The sequence below is a fragment of the Salvelinus alpinus genome, chromosome 2 (assembly GCF_045679555.1).
Source record: "Salvelinus alpinus chromosome 2, SLU_Salpinus.1, whole genome shotgun sequence".
NCBI classification, from domain to species: Eukaryota; Metazoa; Chordata; class Actinopteri; order Salmoniformes; family Salmonidae; genus Salvelinus; species Salvelinus alpinus.
This window is the reverse complement of record NC_092087.1, coordinates 36,742,419-36,759,870: the sequence shown is the minus strand read 5'-3', so window position 1 is coordinate 36,759,870 and position 17,452 is coordinate 36,742,419. Positions and strand designations below refer to the sequence as shown.

At 42.6% G+C, this 17,452-nt stretch overlaps 1 protein-coding gene and 1 non-coding gene across 2 annotated transcripts in view; one reads left to right on the top strand and one right to left on the bottom strand.

Moving 5' to 3' along the window:
- Positions 1 to 2,217: 2,217 nt before the first annotated feature.
- LOC139540796 (transmembrane and coiled-coil domains protein 2-like) overlaps positions 2,218 to 17,452 on the bottom strand; it is a 74,252-nt gene continuing 59,017 nt past the window's right edge. The window contains exons 3-5 of the mRNA XM_071344773.1: positions 4,175 to 4,585; positions 3,325 to 4,005; positions 2,218 to 3,169 (exon numbers count right to left, since the gene is read on the bottom strand). Coding sequence (XP_071200874.1) covers positions 2,870 to 3,169; positions 3,325 to 4,005; positions 4,175 to 4,585 — 1,392 coding nt within the window. The 3' untranslated portion in view covers positions 2,218 to 2,869. The remainder of the gene's footprint in view (positions 3,170 to 3,324; positions 4,006 to 4,174; positions 4,586 to 17,452) is intronic.
- On the top strand, positions 12,938 to 13,010 carry trnaf-gaa (transfer RNA phenylalanine (anticodon GAA)). The gene has a single exon. It is a non-coding gene; the product is annotated as a tRNA-Phe (tRNA).

The following is a 17,452-nucleotide window of genomic DNA, read 5'->3' as shown; positions in this document are numbered from 1 at the left end:
AAGCTGATCTTCTCAGCCACATATATCAATATCTATTTATATCTCATACTCTCTTAAAAATAAAGGCGCACGTTTGAACCAAATAAGGATCTTAAGAGCAATGCCATACGGCAGGGGTGTCAAACTCATTCCCTGGAGGGCCAAGTGTCTGCTGGTTTTTGTTTTTTTGTTTCAATTAAGTCCTAGACAACCAGGTGAGGGGAATTCCTTACTAATTAGTGACCTTAATTTATCAATCAAGTACAAGGGAGGAACGAAAAGCCGCAGCCACTCGGCTCTCCATGGAATGAGTTTGACACCTGTGCTGTAGGGGAACAATTTTTCAGGGTCTCTGAAGAACCATACAAAATTCCATAATCAGAAATGTTTCGCCCCTCCAGGACCGGAATTGAATAGCCCTGCTGTAGGTTTACTTTTCTAGTGACTTTTTGAGTTACCAGTGTCACCCATGACTGTGCTGGCCAGTGACAGAGACATAGTTGTTGCATTTATTAATTTTCAGGCCTGTAGCCTTCACCGTGAGATTCTAAGTGAACATGTTGTTGTGAAGCAGAAGCTGACGCAGTAGTTCGGACAGTGAGGAGGCAGACAGGATGTTCTGGTGCTCACCTCTCTTAGAGGGTTTTATTTACAAAATTAACAGATGCAGGATGAATTGGCCAATAAACTTTGTACAGAAAATAACACAGGGTGTTGACAAGATTTGAATAAATCAAAGACGTTCTCAGCATAAACTATTCCTGCAAAAACTCCTTGCCTATAACAAAACTCAGGTATGGCTCTACTCTAACCAACCTGTTACCTGCCTAGCCGGCTCTCCTCCCAGCCAAAGGCCAACTGAGCAGTAAGTACTCTTTGCATGAACTCACTTCCGCTAGGAATGTTCCATCATCAGCCCCAAAACACATTTCTACCATAAATGCATAAGTTCTCATGGACATATAACATTCTAAACAACAGTTTTACATAAACCCACACTTCAATAACTTGTGCCATGTCTTCTTCTTTGAGTCACACAATACACATTCATGAAGTAATTCACCCCCGGGATAATTGATCACTTTGGTTAATCCCATCAACCAATAAATGTTCCTCTATGACTTGCAGACTAATGTGGCGAGGTAACGGATGTAGGGGACGGAGATGGAGGAAACTGAAGTTTTGTTTGAAACCGCTAGTGAGTCGAGTGAGTGGGTTACAGTGGCAAAGAAAAAGTGAAATGAGAAATAAAGCAATGGTGGAAAATAGGAAACCACTAGATTCATTTTTGGTCAGGGTTTTGGATCAATGCTACTTGGGAAATCCATTTAACGTCTCCAGGAAAATCTGGAATGTGTTGGAAGGAAGTGTGGAGTCGGTGATAGTTACAATTAGTGGTCTTATTTAAAAATGTTGTGTGTCTGAGGAGCAGAAGAAGCATGTGTTAAGACTCAAAGATATCGCAGTGGAATGTTTCCTGCATGGATCTTCGTAGCAGGGTGCCGATCAAGGTTATTTCTGGGGTGGCGCTAGAAATAAAGGAAGAGGATATAACTGAAGAAATCGATGGAGTGGTTGGTGCACGTCGATTGACCTGTATGGTGGAAAAAAAGTTAATTTCATCCATGCTACTGTTCTTTGATATAAATTAGTATTCATGATTTACCCTGTAAGAGCTGTTGTGCACAAGCCCCTGAAGTGTCATAAATGTAAAAGGTTTGGTAATGTGTCGAGTGTGTGCAGAAGGGAAGAATATAGTGCTGCAAGTGATATTATGCTGGTTTGCAAAGTGATGTGTTATTCCTATTGGAATCCAACAAATAAACATTTTAACTTTTTATTCACCAGCAACCTGCATTCAGAATGACTGCCAGGGTTGGGAAGACTAAGATATGAGACTACCTTAAACATCTAAACTGAAACAACCATTTCAGTAACGGGTACAATAGTTCAAGTAACAGATTGGAATACTTTACAAAATTGTATGCTATTTATATTTTCTTATAATTTGATTTTTTTTACCCCTTTTTCATGGTATCCAATTGGTAGTCGCTGCAACTCCAGTACAGACTCGGGAGAGGAAAAGGGCGAGAGCCATGCGTCCTCCGAAACACAATCCAGCCAAGCCGCACTGCTTCTTGACACAACGCCCGCTTAACACGGAAGCCAGCTGCACCAATGTGTTGGAGGAAACACGTACACCTGGCACCATCTCAGCATGCATTGCACCCAGCCCGCCACAGGAGTCGCTAGAGCACAATGGGACAAGAACATTCCTGCCGGCCAAACCCGGGCCAATTGTGCACCGCCCCATGGGTCTCCCAGTCGCAGCCGGCTGCAACAGAGCCTGGACTCAAACCAGGCTCTCTAGTGGCACAGCTAGCACTGCGATGCAGTGCCTTAGACCACTGCGCCACTCGGGAGGCAACAATGCTATTTATATTTGAGTAGTGTAAGATTAATTAATCAAAGTACATGGAAAAACAGATTTTAACAAACAATTTAAAAAATCTACCTGCAATATAGTATGCTGGGGTGTGGTTTATGTTCAACTCTGGTTACTAACACTAACACTGGGTCTATTTTACACCCCTTAGTGTTAATTTAACTCTTTACCGTGTTAATGTAACTCTTGAATCGACACTAGAAATGTTACACTGAAGAACTCTGGCCACTTTGCTGTGTTTTATGAAAGGGACACATCTGCAGGCTCTCATACATTTCAAGAACCTTTTAGAATTCTGAAGAACTGTAGATGCCACGTCAAGAACCTTACACTTAACTCCAAGTTTATTTATCGGGCAAGAGTTCTCCAAGGAACCTTTATTTTTTCAGTGTAGGTGATAGGTCAAGTCAAAACAATGTGTGTGGGTGATGGCCTATGGAGGTGTCAGCCTGGCAGTAGCCAAAGCTCCCGGAAGTCCCAGTACTTCCAGAGGATAAACAGAAAAATGGCCAGCAAGACAGTGGCAGCCACGCGTGCTCTGGTCTTTATGAGCGGGGTGGTAAAGTTAGCAGGGGTGGAGACGAACACTAGCACTACAGCCATGACAGCCAGGATGATGTTGATGAGTTTTCCCAGCAGGGCGTGGGCATTGGCGTTCTCCACACCCTCCCATTGCAGCATCTGCTGCTGCTGCTGTTGCAGCTCTAACCTATGGATGCGGTTCATGCATGACTCCACCGCCTCCTGTACAAACACACACATAAAATAATATGTATATACAAATACAAACACAGGCAAACATAAAGTTACAACAGCTTTACGGGTACTATAGGCTCCTTTCTGCACTCATACTTGTGTGTTTCAGTACATCTTATACATCCAGGTTTTTGCCTCTTTACCTGAGAGTCTCTGGTTCTCTCATAGGACTGGTAGGTCACTTTCTCTTCCATGCTGGCCAGCTCCTGTATCAGGTTGGACATCTGGTTCTGGTGCAGCTCTGTCAGGTCATTCAGCTGCTCCTCCAGTAGCTCATACCTGTATTTTTCTTCCTGTAGGCACTGGGTCATGTAGGAGTAGTCGCTCTGCAGCTGACTCTTCATGTCCTCGATGGCGTCCTCCATGTGAGCCTGGCTGGCTTTGATCTCCTGCAGGCCTTCCAGCCGAGTGTCCCAGGACCTGTGGTGGTGGTTCCTGGACGGCCCCAACCCCAACATCCCCCCTCCTCCCCCAGCCCCGAAATAATTACTGCTTGTCACAGAGTCACTGGAGCACTCGTCGTCACTACTGTACTTTGCGCTGGAGGCCAAGGTGACGTTGCTACTCAGGGGTACATCATCTAAATGCTCCTCCACACCATCCTCTAGCGAGTGTGTGCTGCCGAATTTGTTGCGGATCAAGCTGACAAACTCCAGGGGCTTAGACACCACAGCTGTATGAGTGAGTTCTGACACGCCCCCTTTGACACCCTCCACCACACCTCCACCAAAGCTACTGATCCCTGCTCGTACGTTAGCCCCTACATCCTTCAGCCCCTGCTGCATATCCCCCAGCACATCCTTAGGCTGCCGGCCCAGACCTTGCTATAAGGAGAGGGAGGTTATGTGGATGGGGGAAAAGGTGTCAACGCAAAAGTAGACAAATTAGACATGGAGGACTCATTTCATTTTCTTTCTCTCTTTACTCACACACACACACACACACACACACACACACACACACACACACACACACACACACACACACACACACCTGCTGTATCTCCTTAAACTTCTTGTGGTAGTGATCTAGCTTCTTGTGCAGGTGGGTGATGGTCTGAGCAGACTTCTGGTTCTTCTTCTCAAACACCTGTTTGATACGAAAAGCCTGATGGCTGTTGGCATTGTGGGCCAGCTTCAAGTACTCTGCCACGTTGTCGTTTCGTGCCTCCTGTTCTATCCGAATCTGCTCAATGCTCTTCAGGATCTTCTGCTGTAGCTGCTCCAGAACAGCCCGTGTCCGCTGGGCCTCGGCGCCCACTGACACTTCAGCCCCCCTAGCCAGAGCTTCCACCCCGGCCACAGCCCCTGCTCCATCCACGCTGATGTTAGAGGCAGAAGCTTCAGTGGCGCCATGGCTGGCTGAGAGGGGCAGGTCAAACGTTGTCACCTCACTCTTATCCAGCTAAGGGGGGCGGGGGTGACAAAGTACAGGCAAAGAGACAGAGTGGAGTGAGCATGATTGATTACATTGCAGCATTATATGGTAAAATGTCCCTTTTTAAAGCAGAAAACGCATCACAATGTCAGATCTGGTGATTTTTTTATATTTTTTTCCCAACCCCAGCCTCATATGCAGTCATTTCCTGACAGAGCTGCCTTCAAACAGGACTAGGTGCTCAATACATAAAATGTTCACATAAATACAATTTTCACATAGGCTGCTAAACTAGGAAATCATGATTTACAGTGCCTTGATTATAATCAGAATTATGTTTTTCATTGTGAAGAAACAACAGTTACATGATATGGACAAACATCTGTATTATCAATTGATAATTATATATTCTTTGAACCACAATCTAAGATTTCCAACCGTTCATTGGTCATTTCAATTAATGTAGCATCCCGTTGATTTTGGGAGAATATGAGCACAGCTGTCATACCTTTTAAACAAAAAAAATGAAGAACAATAACTGCATAGCTGAAATAGTTTTGTAGACCACTTATGACATCACCAGGTTACAGGCTGTTCCTTTAATGGAAAAGGAATGCAATAGAATGTATCTTTATGGTAATTACATTGATTATGACACAGGAAGCAAGAAGATATGGGCCTGCTCTTCATCTTGACTGTTGTCACACTCAAACATGGATGTGCTGAGCATCAGCAGATGATTTATTCCATTTAACTATAGAAGAGGTACCACCATGTTGGCATAGCCGCAGGAAGTAGGGGTGCTGGAGGAGCTGCAGCACCCTCTGATAAATTGAAATCATTTTGCCAAAATTATATACAGTGCATTTGGAAAGTATTCAGACCCCTTGACTATTTCTACATTTTGTTACGTTACAGCCTTATTCTAAAATGTAGAATATATAATTTTTCTCATCAATCTACACACAATACCCCATAATGACAAAGCGAAAACAGGTTTTTAAAAATACCTTATTTACATAAGTATTCAGATCCTTTGCTATGAGACTCGAAATTGAGCTCAGGTGCATCCTGTATCCATTGATCATCCTTGAGATGTTTCTACAACTTGATTGGAGTCCACCTGTTATATAGATATATAGACAGGTGTGTGCCTAAGGTCCTACAGTTGATAATGCATGTCAGAGCAAAAACCAAGCCATGAGGTCGAAGGAATTGTCCGTAGAGTTCCGAAACAGGATTTTGTCGAGGCACAGATCTGGGGAAGGGTATCAAAACATTTATGCAGGATTAACGGTCACCAACAACACAGTGGCCTCCATCATTCTTAAACGGAAGAAGTTTGGAACCACCAAGGCTCTTCCTAGAGCTGGCCTCCCGGCTAAACTGAGCAATCGGGGGAGAAGGGCCTTGGTCAGGGAGGTGACCAAGAACCCGATGATCACTCTGACAGCATACTGAAGTTCCTCTGTGGAGATGGTAGAACCTTCCAGAAGGACAACCATCTCTGCAGCACTCCACCAATCAGGCCTTTATGGTAGAGTGGCCAGACGGAAGCCACTCCTCAGTAAAAGCCACATGACAGCTCCCTTGGAGTCTGCCAAAAGGCAACTAAAGGACTATTAGACCATGAGAAACAAGATTCTCTGGTCTGATAAAACCAAGATTGAACTATTTGGCCTGAATGCCAAGCGTCACGTCTGGAAGAAACCTGGCACTATCCCTACGGTGAAGCATGGTGGTGGACACATCATACTGTGGGGATGTTTTTCAGTGGCAGGGACTGGGAGACTAGTCAGGATCGAGGGAAAGATGAACAGAGCAAAGTACTGAGAGATCCTTGATGAAAACCTGCTCCAGAGCGTTCAGGACATCACACTGGGACGAAGGTTCCCCTTCCGACAGGACAACGACCCAAAGCACACAGCCAATACAACGCAGGAGTGGCTTCGGGACAAGTCTCTGAATGTCCTTGAGTGACCCAGCCAGAGGCCAGACTTGAACCCGATCGAACATCTCTGGAGAGACCTGAAAATAGCTGTGCAGCGACGCTCCCCATCCAACCTGACAGAGCTTGACAGGATCTGCAGAGAACAATGGGAGAAACTCCCCAAATACAGGTGTGCCAAGCTTGTAGCGACATACCCAAGAAGACTCAAGGCTGTAATCCCTGGCATAGGTGCTTCAACAAAGTACTGAGTTAATGGTCTGAATACTTGTGTAAAATCTATTTCAGTTTTTTTTAATTTTATGCATTTGTAAAAATGACAATCTGTTTTAGTTGTCATTATGGGGTATTGTGTGTAGATTGATGAGGGGGAAAAACTATTTAATTAATTAATTTAGAATAAATGTAACGAGCGTGCTGAGAGTCGGGAAGCAAGTTCAGGGAGTGAGTGTTTTAATAAATAAACGTAACATAATACAAAACAAGAAAACACAAACAACGCACAGACATGACAGAGGAACAGAGACAATAACGCCTGGAGAAGGAACCAAAGGAAGTGACATATATAGGGAAGGTAATCAGAGAAGTGATGGAGTCCAGGTGAGTCTGATGACAGGTGTGCGCCATAACAAGCAGCCTGGTGACCTAGAGGCCAGAGAGGGAGCACATGTGACAATAAGGCTGTAATGTAACAAAATGTGGAAAAAGTCAAGGGGTCTGAATACTTTCCAAATGCTTGTGTAACAAAATGCCATGTATAAGGACTACCATCTATGGATTATACTTTTATGTTTTGTTGCGGATGTCAGTCAACAACCTCAATTTGACCGAACAGCACTGTTTTTCAAAGTAGCTTATGTTGTGATAGGCTATTGGCACAAGCGCATTGGCCATCACCGGTGAGTAGCTTAGGCTTCGTCTTCATCATTAGGTAAGTCAGTGCATAGTTTACCTAGTAGCCAACTGTAGCCTATAATTGTATAATATTAGGAGGAAATATATAAATCTGTGTCTCTCTTCATTGGCCTGGGCCCGGTTTCTCAAAATCATCTTAAGGCTAAGTTTGTCATAAGAACCTTTGTAGGAGCATTGTTAACCCCCTAAAGTCCATGTCGGAGCCCCCGCGGAAATCTAATTAGCGTCATTAAAAATCCCCATCAAAGTCTTGTCAGTTTAAACTAGCGATACCTGTTTTCTTTTACATTGGATGCTTCTCAATCCACCGCATCTGCCTATGTAACACTTCCGCATCTGTGGTGAATGGTGACAGAGCTAGAGCCCTGTTTGTCAGACCATGAGACATCCCGAAAATCGGTCTTCTCACAAAATCATCTGTAGCGTCCAAACGGTTTGGCCTACAAACTCTGTCCTCTGTGGAAAGATGAGACTCTCACGATGGTGTTCTCCATTTTGCTCTACGGCGCCCACAAGCGTCTTGGGATTCGTCTGATGTTGGTACAGCCGATCTGCCAACTTCTGTCTGTAGCGTCTGAACAGTTTGGGCTACACACTAATAAGACCCCTCTGTGTATAGGTGAGAGTCACAAACACATACATGTTTTTCTCTAGGATGCCCACAGGCCTCACAAGACTCGTCTGACTGTCCCCCGGTACCAGTTGAAGAAAAAATCTATGGAGTATACATGGAGACTATTTAGTGCAAAAAAGAATGGGTTAAATACATGTTTTTTTATTTGAATGAATTTTAGATTAAGGCTGTAACGTAACAAAATGTGGAAAAAGTCAAGGGGTCTGAATAATTTCCGAGGGCAATATAGAACAAACTTCCTTTCGATTTTTTGGACGGGACTATCTGTTATTTCATGTAGTGAACACACAAGATCTCCACTAGACATAGAATCAAGATGTTTATATGTCTCTCTGACAGCAGATAACTTCAGAACAAAGTTGACTACAAATAAATACAAAGTTGCCAATGTCTTTGCAATTCTTACAAACCAGTTAAGAATAAAATTAGGCTTGAAATGAAACCTGAGATGACTGCATTAAAAGATAAATACAATAGGCTAGATAGGCCTATATCAATCATATTGAAATCAATTTCAAGTTCATTCAACTGAGTTTGATTTAGCTAATTGTAGGCTCCTATCTGCAATTTTTGCCTCAATATATTTAATGATGTTGTGTAACAACATGTGTGCAATGATGTCAAATCTACGATTTAGTGCATTATTATAGGGTAGGCTAAACATTCGAATAAGCCGCCTCAATATTTGTAGCCATATAGGCAATAATATATCTGTGAGCTGAAATAAAAAACTCCTGCAATGTTCCATATGCACAAAAAGCTTATTTCTCTCAAATGTATTTATATCCGTTAGTGAGCTTTTCACCTTTTCCAAGATAATCCATCCACCAGACATGTGTGGCATATCAAGAAGCTGATTAAACAGCATGATCACAGATGCACCAAGTTTTGAGGGCGGGTGCAATTGGCATGCTGACTGCAGGAATCTCCATCAGTGTCACACGTTGATTTGTTTCACCTGTCTTTGTGCTTGTCTACACCCCCCTCCAGGTGTCACCCATCTTCCGCATTATCCTCAGTGTATTTATACCTGTGTTCTCTGTTGACTATTCGTTTTGTCTTGTCAAGCATACCGGCGTTTTTCCCGTGCGCCTATCTTTGTCTTGTTCCTGTTTTCGACTATTGCCTGCCCTGACCCTGCCTGCCGTTCTATACCTTGTCACACCACCCTGGATTACGTACCTCTGCCTGCCCTGACTACCGCTCTGTACCTTTCGGACTCTGCTCTGGATTACTGACTTCTGCCTGCCCTTGACCTGTCGTTTGCCTGCCCCCGTTTTTTTGTAATAAACTTTTGTTACTTCGAAACTGTCTGCATATGGGTCTTCTCCTGAGCCTTGACATTCAGAGCTGTTGCCAGATAATTAAATGTTCATTTCTCTACCATAAACTGCCTCCAACGTTGTTTTAGAGAATTTGGTAGTACGTCCAATGGGCCTCACAACCACAGACCACATGTAACCACACCAGCCCAGGTCCTCCACATCTGGGCAGACAGGCCCACCCACTGGGGAGCCAGGCCCAGGCAATCGGAAATATGTTTTTCACCACAAAAGTGCTTTATTACAGACAGAAAAAATATTCCTCAGCACCCTCCCCCCCTCTCAGACAATCCCACAGGTGAAGCTCACACATGGCTTGGCTGCACCCCAGTCATGTAAAATCCATAGATTAGGGCCTAATGAATTTATTTCAATTGACTGATTTCCATATATGAACTGTAACTCAGTAAAATCCTTGAAATTGTTGCATGTTGCATTTATATTTTTGTTCAGTATAGTAGCTGATCCGTCATCAGTATTGTGGAATAATTATGTTTCGGTAAGATGTGAATGGAGAAAGCTGATCCGAGAGCATCGCTGCCTTTCTTTCAATCCTATCACTATCGATACATGCTCCAACAATGCACTTAGCAAACGTTCTTTCTGTTACCGATCTTTCTGCTTGGTGTTTTGGGAAATGCATGTTACATCTTCAGCCGTTGAAAGAATGATGCATTGCTAAAACACTCGTAAGCCTATATGTTCCCTCACTATCGGGATATTGTTTGCATTCAAGACCAGGTCGTTTCTGTTGATCTCAGCTTGTCAGTGTCAGAGTAGCCACTCATTTCTGTCATTTAAAAAAATATTATGCTAATGTATTCTGTTATGTAAATGATGTGCATGAAATGTGTTAATAAAATATACTTTTTGGGGGAACCCTGCGACAAAAAAAAAATCCCCATGTGTGGAAATCCTAAAAACACCTGTGCTCAACTGTATGTTACTCACCCCTGCAACCCCAACTCAAAACATCTTCCCAGGGCTATGTGTATTGGCTCATTCTGTAGGATTGTACCCTGTTTATTTGTTTTTCTCTTTACACTACAAACATAAGTGTAAACACCTGCAAGACACCTACAACATTGTGCTAAAAAAAATTGCATAAGCTGCTAAAGTTTTAAACTTTCAAGATGAATCGTAACATGAAAGAGGAAGGCCACGTGCCTATGCTTAGATGTTTCTGACGTGCGAAAGATCTTACAACGCCTGGATAGGTATTTTAAGTATCAGCTAACCACATATATATATTTTTATTCTTTTTTATTTCCCCCCTTTTTTCTCCCCAATTTCGTGGTATCCAATTGGTAGTAGTTAGTCTTGTCTCATCGCTGCAACTCCCGTACGGGATAGGCGAAGTTCGAGAGCCATGCGTCCTCCAAAACAGAAACCAACCAAGCCGCACTGCTTCTTCACACAATGCACATCCAACCCGGAAGCCAGCCGCACCAATGTGTCGGAGGAAACACCGTACACCTGGCGACCTGGTCAGCGTGCACATCATATGTTATAGCATTTTATCAGTCAATGACACAGTCAATGACGTGGTACGCAACTATTGCTTGTTGCGTTATCTGGCCTTAGCCAAAGACGTTTATAACTAACCTAAGATAGAGCACAGCCTGTCGTTTCCAATGGGAACAAATGAGTCATAGTGGGCAGAACAAGCAAGGAGGGGGACAGAGCCAAGAACGATCTAGCCTGCTAGCGAGATCCTATTTGCTCATTCTAGCATGTATTTGCATATTTCCGTTAGGGAACGCCTACTCAAAGTGCGCGTGTGCAAAAACTCAATTCGCCCTTGCACTCCTTCTAAACAACGTAATTTTTGGGAACTTTGGCAAAGGGTAACTAGGTCCCGCTCTAGCTCTAACTCAATTGGCCAATTGCACAGCTCTGGTCTGATTGGCCAATTGTTGGTAGCTTCTTGATTGGTTGGCGAGTGCAATTCTTGGAAGCGAACGACATTGATTGTCGCTACCAGACATTTCCTAGCCTAGACTCACCGTTGTCAGGGTGCGTAAATAAAATACACTTGACCCCTTTCCTGTACACGAAACACTGACAGATGCGCGCGACTCTTGGCTACATTAAGAAACCCATCGCCATGTGCATCCGTTCAACGTTGCCTATATTTTAGTTTTTATTACTTATAAGCAAAATACATTTTTGGGATTCTCATATCCTTATAATGATGTTTTTAATATTGCTTGAACAGTCGATAATATTATATTTGGTTGTGATCTTTGCAAAATAAGTCTTTTGGATGCATCAGTTGTTAGCTAGAATGTTAACGCTCATTGACATAGGCTGTGTAAAAGCTAGCCAAATATACATTTTACAGGTTGGAAGTGCTTTTTAAGTATAATGCAGTTGATTTCCGATGATGACACAAAAATTATATTAAACGGGATTTTCATATGAGCCTGAAAATCCAATTATAATCCAAAAGTAGTGTGAAGTGCACTCATAAGCGACATGTAAATAGAGGATTTTTTGTTTGTTGCTGGCGTTATATAAGAGCTCCTTCGTATTCTGCCACCAATTTGCGCGCATCGCCCTCGTGCGGCAATCTTTGCAAACGCAGAAAGGTGTCTGCTCAAGCGTTTAGCACAGGAGTGGGCAATCAGTTCTCTAGGGCCTGATTGGTGTCACACTTTTTCTTCACCTCTAGCAAACAGTTGATTAATTAAATTGCATTCTGAGTTACAGTTCCTATAAGGAAATCAGTCAATTAAATACATGAATTAGACCCGAATCTATGGATTTCACATGACTTGGCAGGGGGTGCAGCCATGGGTGGACCTTGGAGGGCACCCACTGGGGAGATATGCTCAGCCAATAGGAATTAGTTATTCCACACAAAAGGGATTTATTACAGACAGAAATACTCCTCAGGCGATCCTGCAGGTGAAGAAGCTGGATGTGGAGGCGCTGGGCTGGCGTGGTTACATATGGTCTGCGGTTGTGAGGCCGGGTTGGAGGTACTTCCAAATTCTCTAAAATTATGTTGGAGGCAGCTTATGATAAAGAAATTAACATTACATCTCTGGCAACAGCTCTGGTGGACATTCCTGTAGTCAGCATGCCAATTGCACACTCCCTCAAAACTTCAGACATGTGTGGCATTTTGTTGTGTGACAAAACTGTACATTTTAAAGTAGCCTTTTATTGAACCCAGCACAAGGTGCACCTATGTAATGACCATCCTCTTTAATCAGTTTCTTGGTATGCCACACCTGTCAGTTGGATGGATTATCTTGGCAAAGGAGAAATGCTCACTAACAGGGATGTAAACAAATTTGTGCCCAAAATTCGAGAGAAATATGCTTTTTGAGCCTATGGAAATGTTGTATTTATTTTTTATTTCAGCTCGTGAAACATGAGCCCAACACTACATGTTGCGGTTTATTTTTGTTTAGTGTATATTACGAAGTGTCTTCCTTGCTCTGAAGTTGACGACCAAGTTATTGTTGGAGTTTGAGCAGCACCATGCGACCACTCCCAGTATTGTACATTTGACCGTTTAATATACTTACTGATGGCTTGCTATCTAGAGCGCCGAAATAGCTCAGTTGGGAGAGCGTTAGACTGAAGATCTGAAGGTCCCTGGTTCGATCCCGGGTTTCGGCAGCAGATCGGTGTCAACCATTTTCCACCATGTTTCTCTGAAACGTCGTGTGTACCTCAGCTCATATGTTTTTGAGCACAAGTTTTTAATTTAGACCTACTTCAAGAATTTACCCTATTATCAGCTAATGGTGCAAATGTTGCTAGGAATTTTGAATAATCCTATTAAATTGCAAGTAATTAATCAAGTAGTAATTCCCTTGTAAATTCTGTCGTCAATTAAGCATCCTCAAAATATGTTACACAATTTCACCAGGGTTGACCTATTAATTTACTGTTGCACATTATATTTACAGTACCTTGATATTTACAGACCCCTTGACAATTTTCCACATTTTGATACATTTTTGTAAAATGGATTAAATAAATAATAATCCTCATTAATCTACACACAATATCCCATAATGACAAAGTGAAAACTGCTTTTTAGAATTTAGCAATTGTATAAAAAATAAAAAACAGGAAAACCTTATTTACATAAGTACATTTGCTATGAGTCTCGCTATTGAGCTCAGGGGCATCATGTTTCCATTGATCATCCTTGAGTGGTTTCTATAAGTTGATTGGAGTCCACCTGTGGTAAATTCAATTGATTGGACATGATTTGAAAAGGCACACACCTGTCTATATATTAGGTCCCACAGTTTACAGTGCATGTCAGAGCAAAAACCAAGCCATGAGGTCAAAGGAATTGAACGCAGAGCTCCAAGACAGGCTGTTGTAGAGGCACAGATCTGGTGATGGGTATCAAAAAATGTCTGCAGCATTGAAGGTCCACAAAAACACAATAGCCAAATTCCCTTGCATCCTAAAACCACGAAATTCCAGGCCTGGTCCTAGCTCAAGCCAGTTGATGACAGTTTGAATAAAGGTTTTATTTACATGGCCATAGAGTACCACAGTATGAGTCATAATACCCATAAAACCTAGTGGTCAAACAGGGAAATGGTTCCTATCATTCTTCCACCATTACAACAACAACAACAACAACAACAACAACAAAATCCCAAAGGGGATTTAAGAAACACTTTTAAAAAAGGGCTGTGTTTTGAGTAGGCTTACCCTTAACCTGATATGGTTAGCTGATTTTCGATCGGGTTCAAGTCCGGCCTCTGGCTGGGCCACTTCAGAGACCTGATCCGAAGCCACTCCTGCTTTGTCTTGGCTGTGTGCTTAGGGTTGTTGTCCTGTTGGAAGGTTGAACCTTCACCCCAGTGTGATGTCCTGAGCGCTCTGGAGCAGGTTTTCATCAAGGATCTCTCTGTACTTTGCTCCGTTCATCTTTTCCTCGATCCTGACTAGTCTCCCAGTCTCTGCCACTGAAAATAATCCCCACAGCATGATGCTGCCATCACCAAGCTTCACCGTAGGGATTGTGCCACGGTTTCCTCCAGACGTGACGCTTGGCATTCAGGCTAAAGAGTTCAATCTTGGTTTCATCAGACCAGAGAATCTTGTTTTTCATGGTCTGAGAGTCCCTTAGGTGCCTTTTGGCAAACTCCAAGCAGGCTGTCTTGTGCCTTTTACTGAGGAGAGGCTTCCATCTGGCCACTCTACCATAAAGGCCTGAATGGTAGAGTGCTGCAGAGATGGTGGTCCTTCTGAAAGGTTCTCCCATCTCCACAGAGGAACTGTGGAGCTCTGTCAGAGTGACCATCGGGTTCTTGGTCACCTCCCTGACCAAGGCCCTTCTCCCCCGATTGTTCAGTTTGGCTGGACGGCCAGCTCTAGGAAGAGTCTTGGTGGTTCTAAACATTTTCCATTTAAGAATGATTGAGACCACTGTGTTCTTGGGGACCTTTAATGCTGCATAAATGTTTTGATACCCTTCCCCAGATCTGCCTCGACACAATCCTGTCTCGGAGCTCTACGGACAATTCCTTCCACCTCACTACTTGGTTTTTACTCTGACATGAACTGTCAGCTGTGGGACCGTATATACTGTAGACAGGTGTATGTGCCTTCCCAAATCACGTACAATCAAGTTGTAGAAACGTCTCAAGGATGATCAATGGAAAAAGGATGCACCTGAGCTCAATTTCGAGACACAAAGCAAAGGTTCTGAATACTTATGTAAATAAGTTATCTGTTTTTGAATTTTAATAAATTTGCAAACATTTATAAACAACTGTTTTCGCTTTGGCATTATGGGGTATTGTGTGTAGATTGATGACGAAAACATTTACTTTAATCCATTTTAGAATAAGGCTGTAACTGAACAAAATGTGGAAAAAAGGAAGGGGTCTGAATACTTTCCGAATGCACTGTATGGACGCGACCCAGTCGTTCGTTCTAAACGTTCAATTGCCAAACTTCTTATCCCTTACTTGCTAGCTAGCCAACTATGGCTAACTTACCTTCACGTCAAAAAGTGCAGCCAGAATAACAGCAAAGTAGCTGCATTTGCATTTGTTTAAACTGTTTTCTAGTGACATTTCTTTGGGTACATCCATAACAATGAGCTAAAGAGGTGTGATTTCACCTGGCATAGAAAATGTGCTCACTCATCAGGACACTGTTGTTCAGAGGAGGTAGCCAACAACACCACTAACACAATCACTTAAAACTGAAGCTGGAAAAACTTCAAACTGCACTTGGTTTCGTTTGACCTTTTCTTACTTAACATTTTTGTAGATATATCCATAAAAATGATACCAGCTGATTCACGATTTCCACTTGCTGAGAAACACTGCCTGCCTTTCTGTCTCATCCCGACACGTTCATTACTATGGGACGGCTGGAGATTGAATTTGAATATTGAAACAATGTTGCAAATGTCAGAGAGACAGACATCAAGATTTATACAAATCTCCACTGTTAAAAACTAAATGTTAGTCTAAAAGAAATGTGAGATAATGTCTAGATGCATTTTATAGTGGAGATCAAGTTTATAAATTGCTTGGCTGGGCTGATGAGATAGTGAATTAAATAGTCATTTTAACGTAATAGATTTAGCCAGTGGTAAGTTGAATAGACTTCGACTGGAATGCGGTTTTAACCAATCAGCATTCAGAATTAGTCCCACCCGTTGTATAATTTCCCATAATGGATAATGCAATGTTTGGTGGGTTGCTCTACTTTAAAATCACCCTGACTGGCTCATGTGTAAAATTCCAATCTTGGTCACAATCCAAGCAAAGCCTGACTCCATATCTGTCTCCTCTAATAACTGGGGTCTTATTATGTAATAGTCTCAACCCCTGTCCAAAGCCACGGTTGTGAAAGTATTAAGTTGGCATCTTTCCCCAACCCGTAACACACATAATTTTGCATTCCGAATTTCAAACCGCCTTCTGCTATTCTTCTCATTATGTGTACAGTACATGCGGTTCTAGGCAACTGCATGGCCAAGTTTTACCCTAACACATTGGTGTTAGCAACCTCCTGGTTTACAAGCGACATATCGGCCTGCAAGTCACATTATGCTGAGAGTTAAGATATCCACCAGCTGGAATTTTTATTCCTTCACAACCTGTATTCAGAATGCCTGTCAGGGTTAGGAACATTGATAAGGGACATGACCTAAACCCCTCAAACTCAAATCTGGGCCTCAAAGCCAGTTCCACTGTGTTTTTCATTGTTCCCCTCTAATCAGGGATTGATTTTAGACCTGGGACACCAAGTGGGTGCAATTAATGATCAGGTAGAAAAGAAACCCAGCAGGCTCCGGACTAGTAGGGTACGAGTCGAAACCCCCTTACCTAAACCATTTAAACTGGAACAACCATTTGTAACTAACTGAATGGATATGTTTAGAAATATGTATATTATTTATCTTTGTGTCGCATAATATTAATCAATAAATGTAAATGCAAAAACACAGATATTAAAAACAATCCCCCAAAATCTAGCTGCAATAGAGCATGCTGGGAAATATGATAATGAGTAGAGTAAAACTGAAACCATCACAACCTGACACTCAACACTGGTTAACATCAACACTGGGGTTCCTGATTCAGAGGGGTTGGGTTAAATACAGAAGAAACATTTCAGTTGAAAACATTCAGTTGTACTACTGAATAGGTATCCCCCTTCCCTTTTATACCACTGGGTGTTAATTTCACTCCTAGAGAGTTAACACTAGACATGTTACATTCAAATATCAACTCTAGGTAACACTGGTCAATTTGCTGTGTGGACACCCTACTCCTTACCATCTTACTTTTGACCTCTGACCTGAGAGCACCTGTTGGCAGTGGCAGTGTTGATCTCCACGGTCATGGTCAGTGTGTGTTTAAACTGTCACTACTCTGTTAGCTGCCGCTGTTCCTGTTTCTTAAGACCAGATACTGTATCACTCCTGGTTATTGAGTGAGTTCCCATCAGAGTCAACCTCCTAGATGGTGTAACACAAATATTGACCAGTGCCATATTTGTCAGGGAATGAGGCAGTCTGTGGCAAGCAATGTCGGGAGAAGAGGAATATTGGGACAGGGACACAGAAA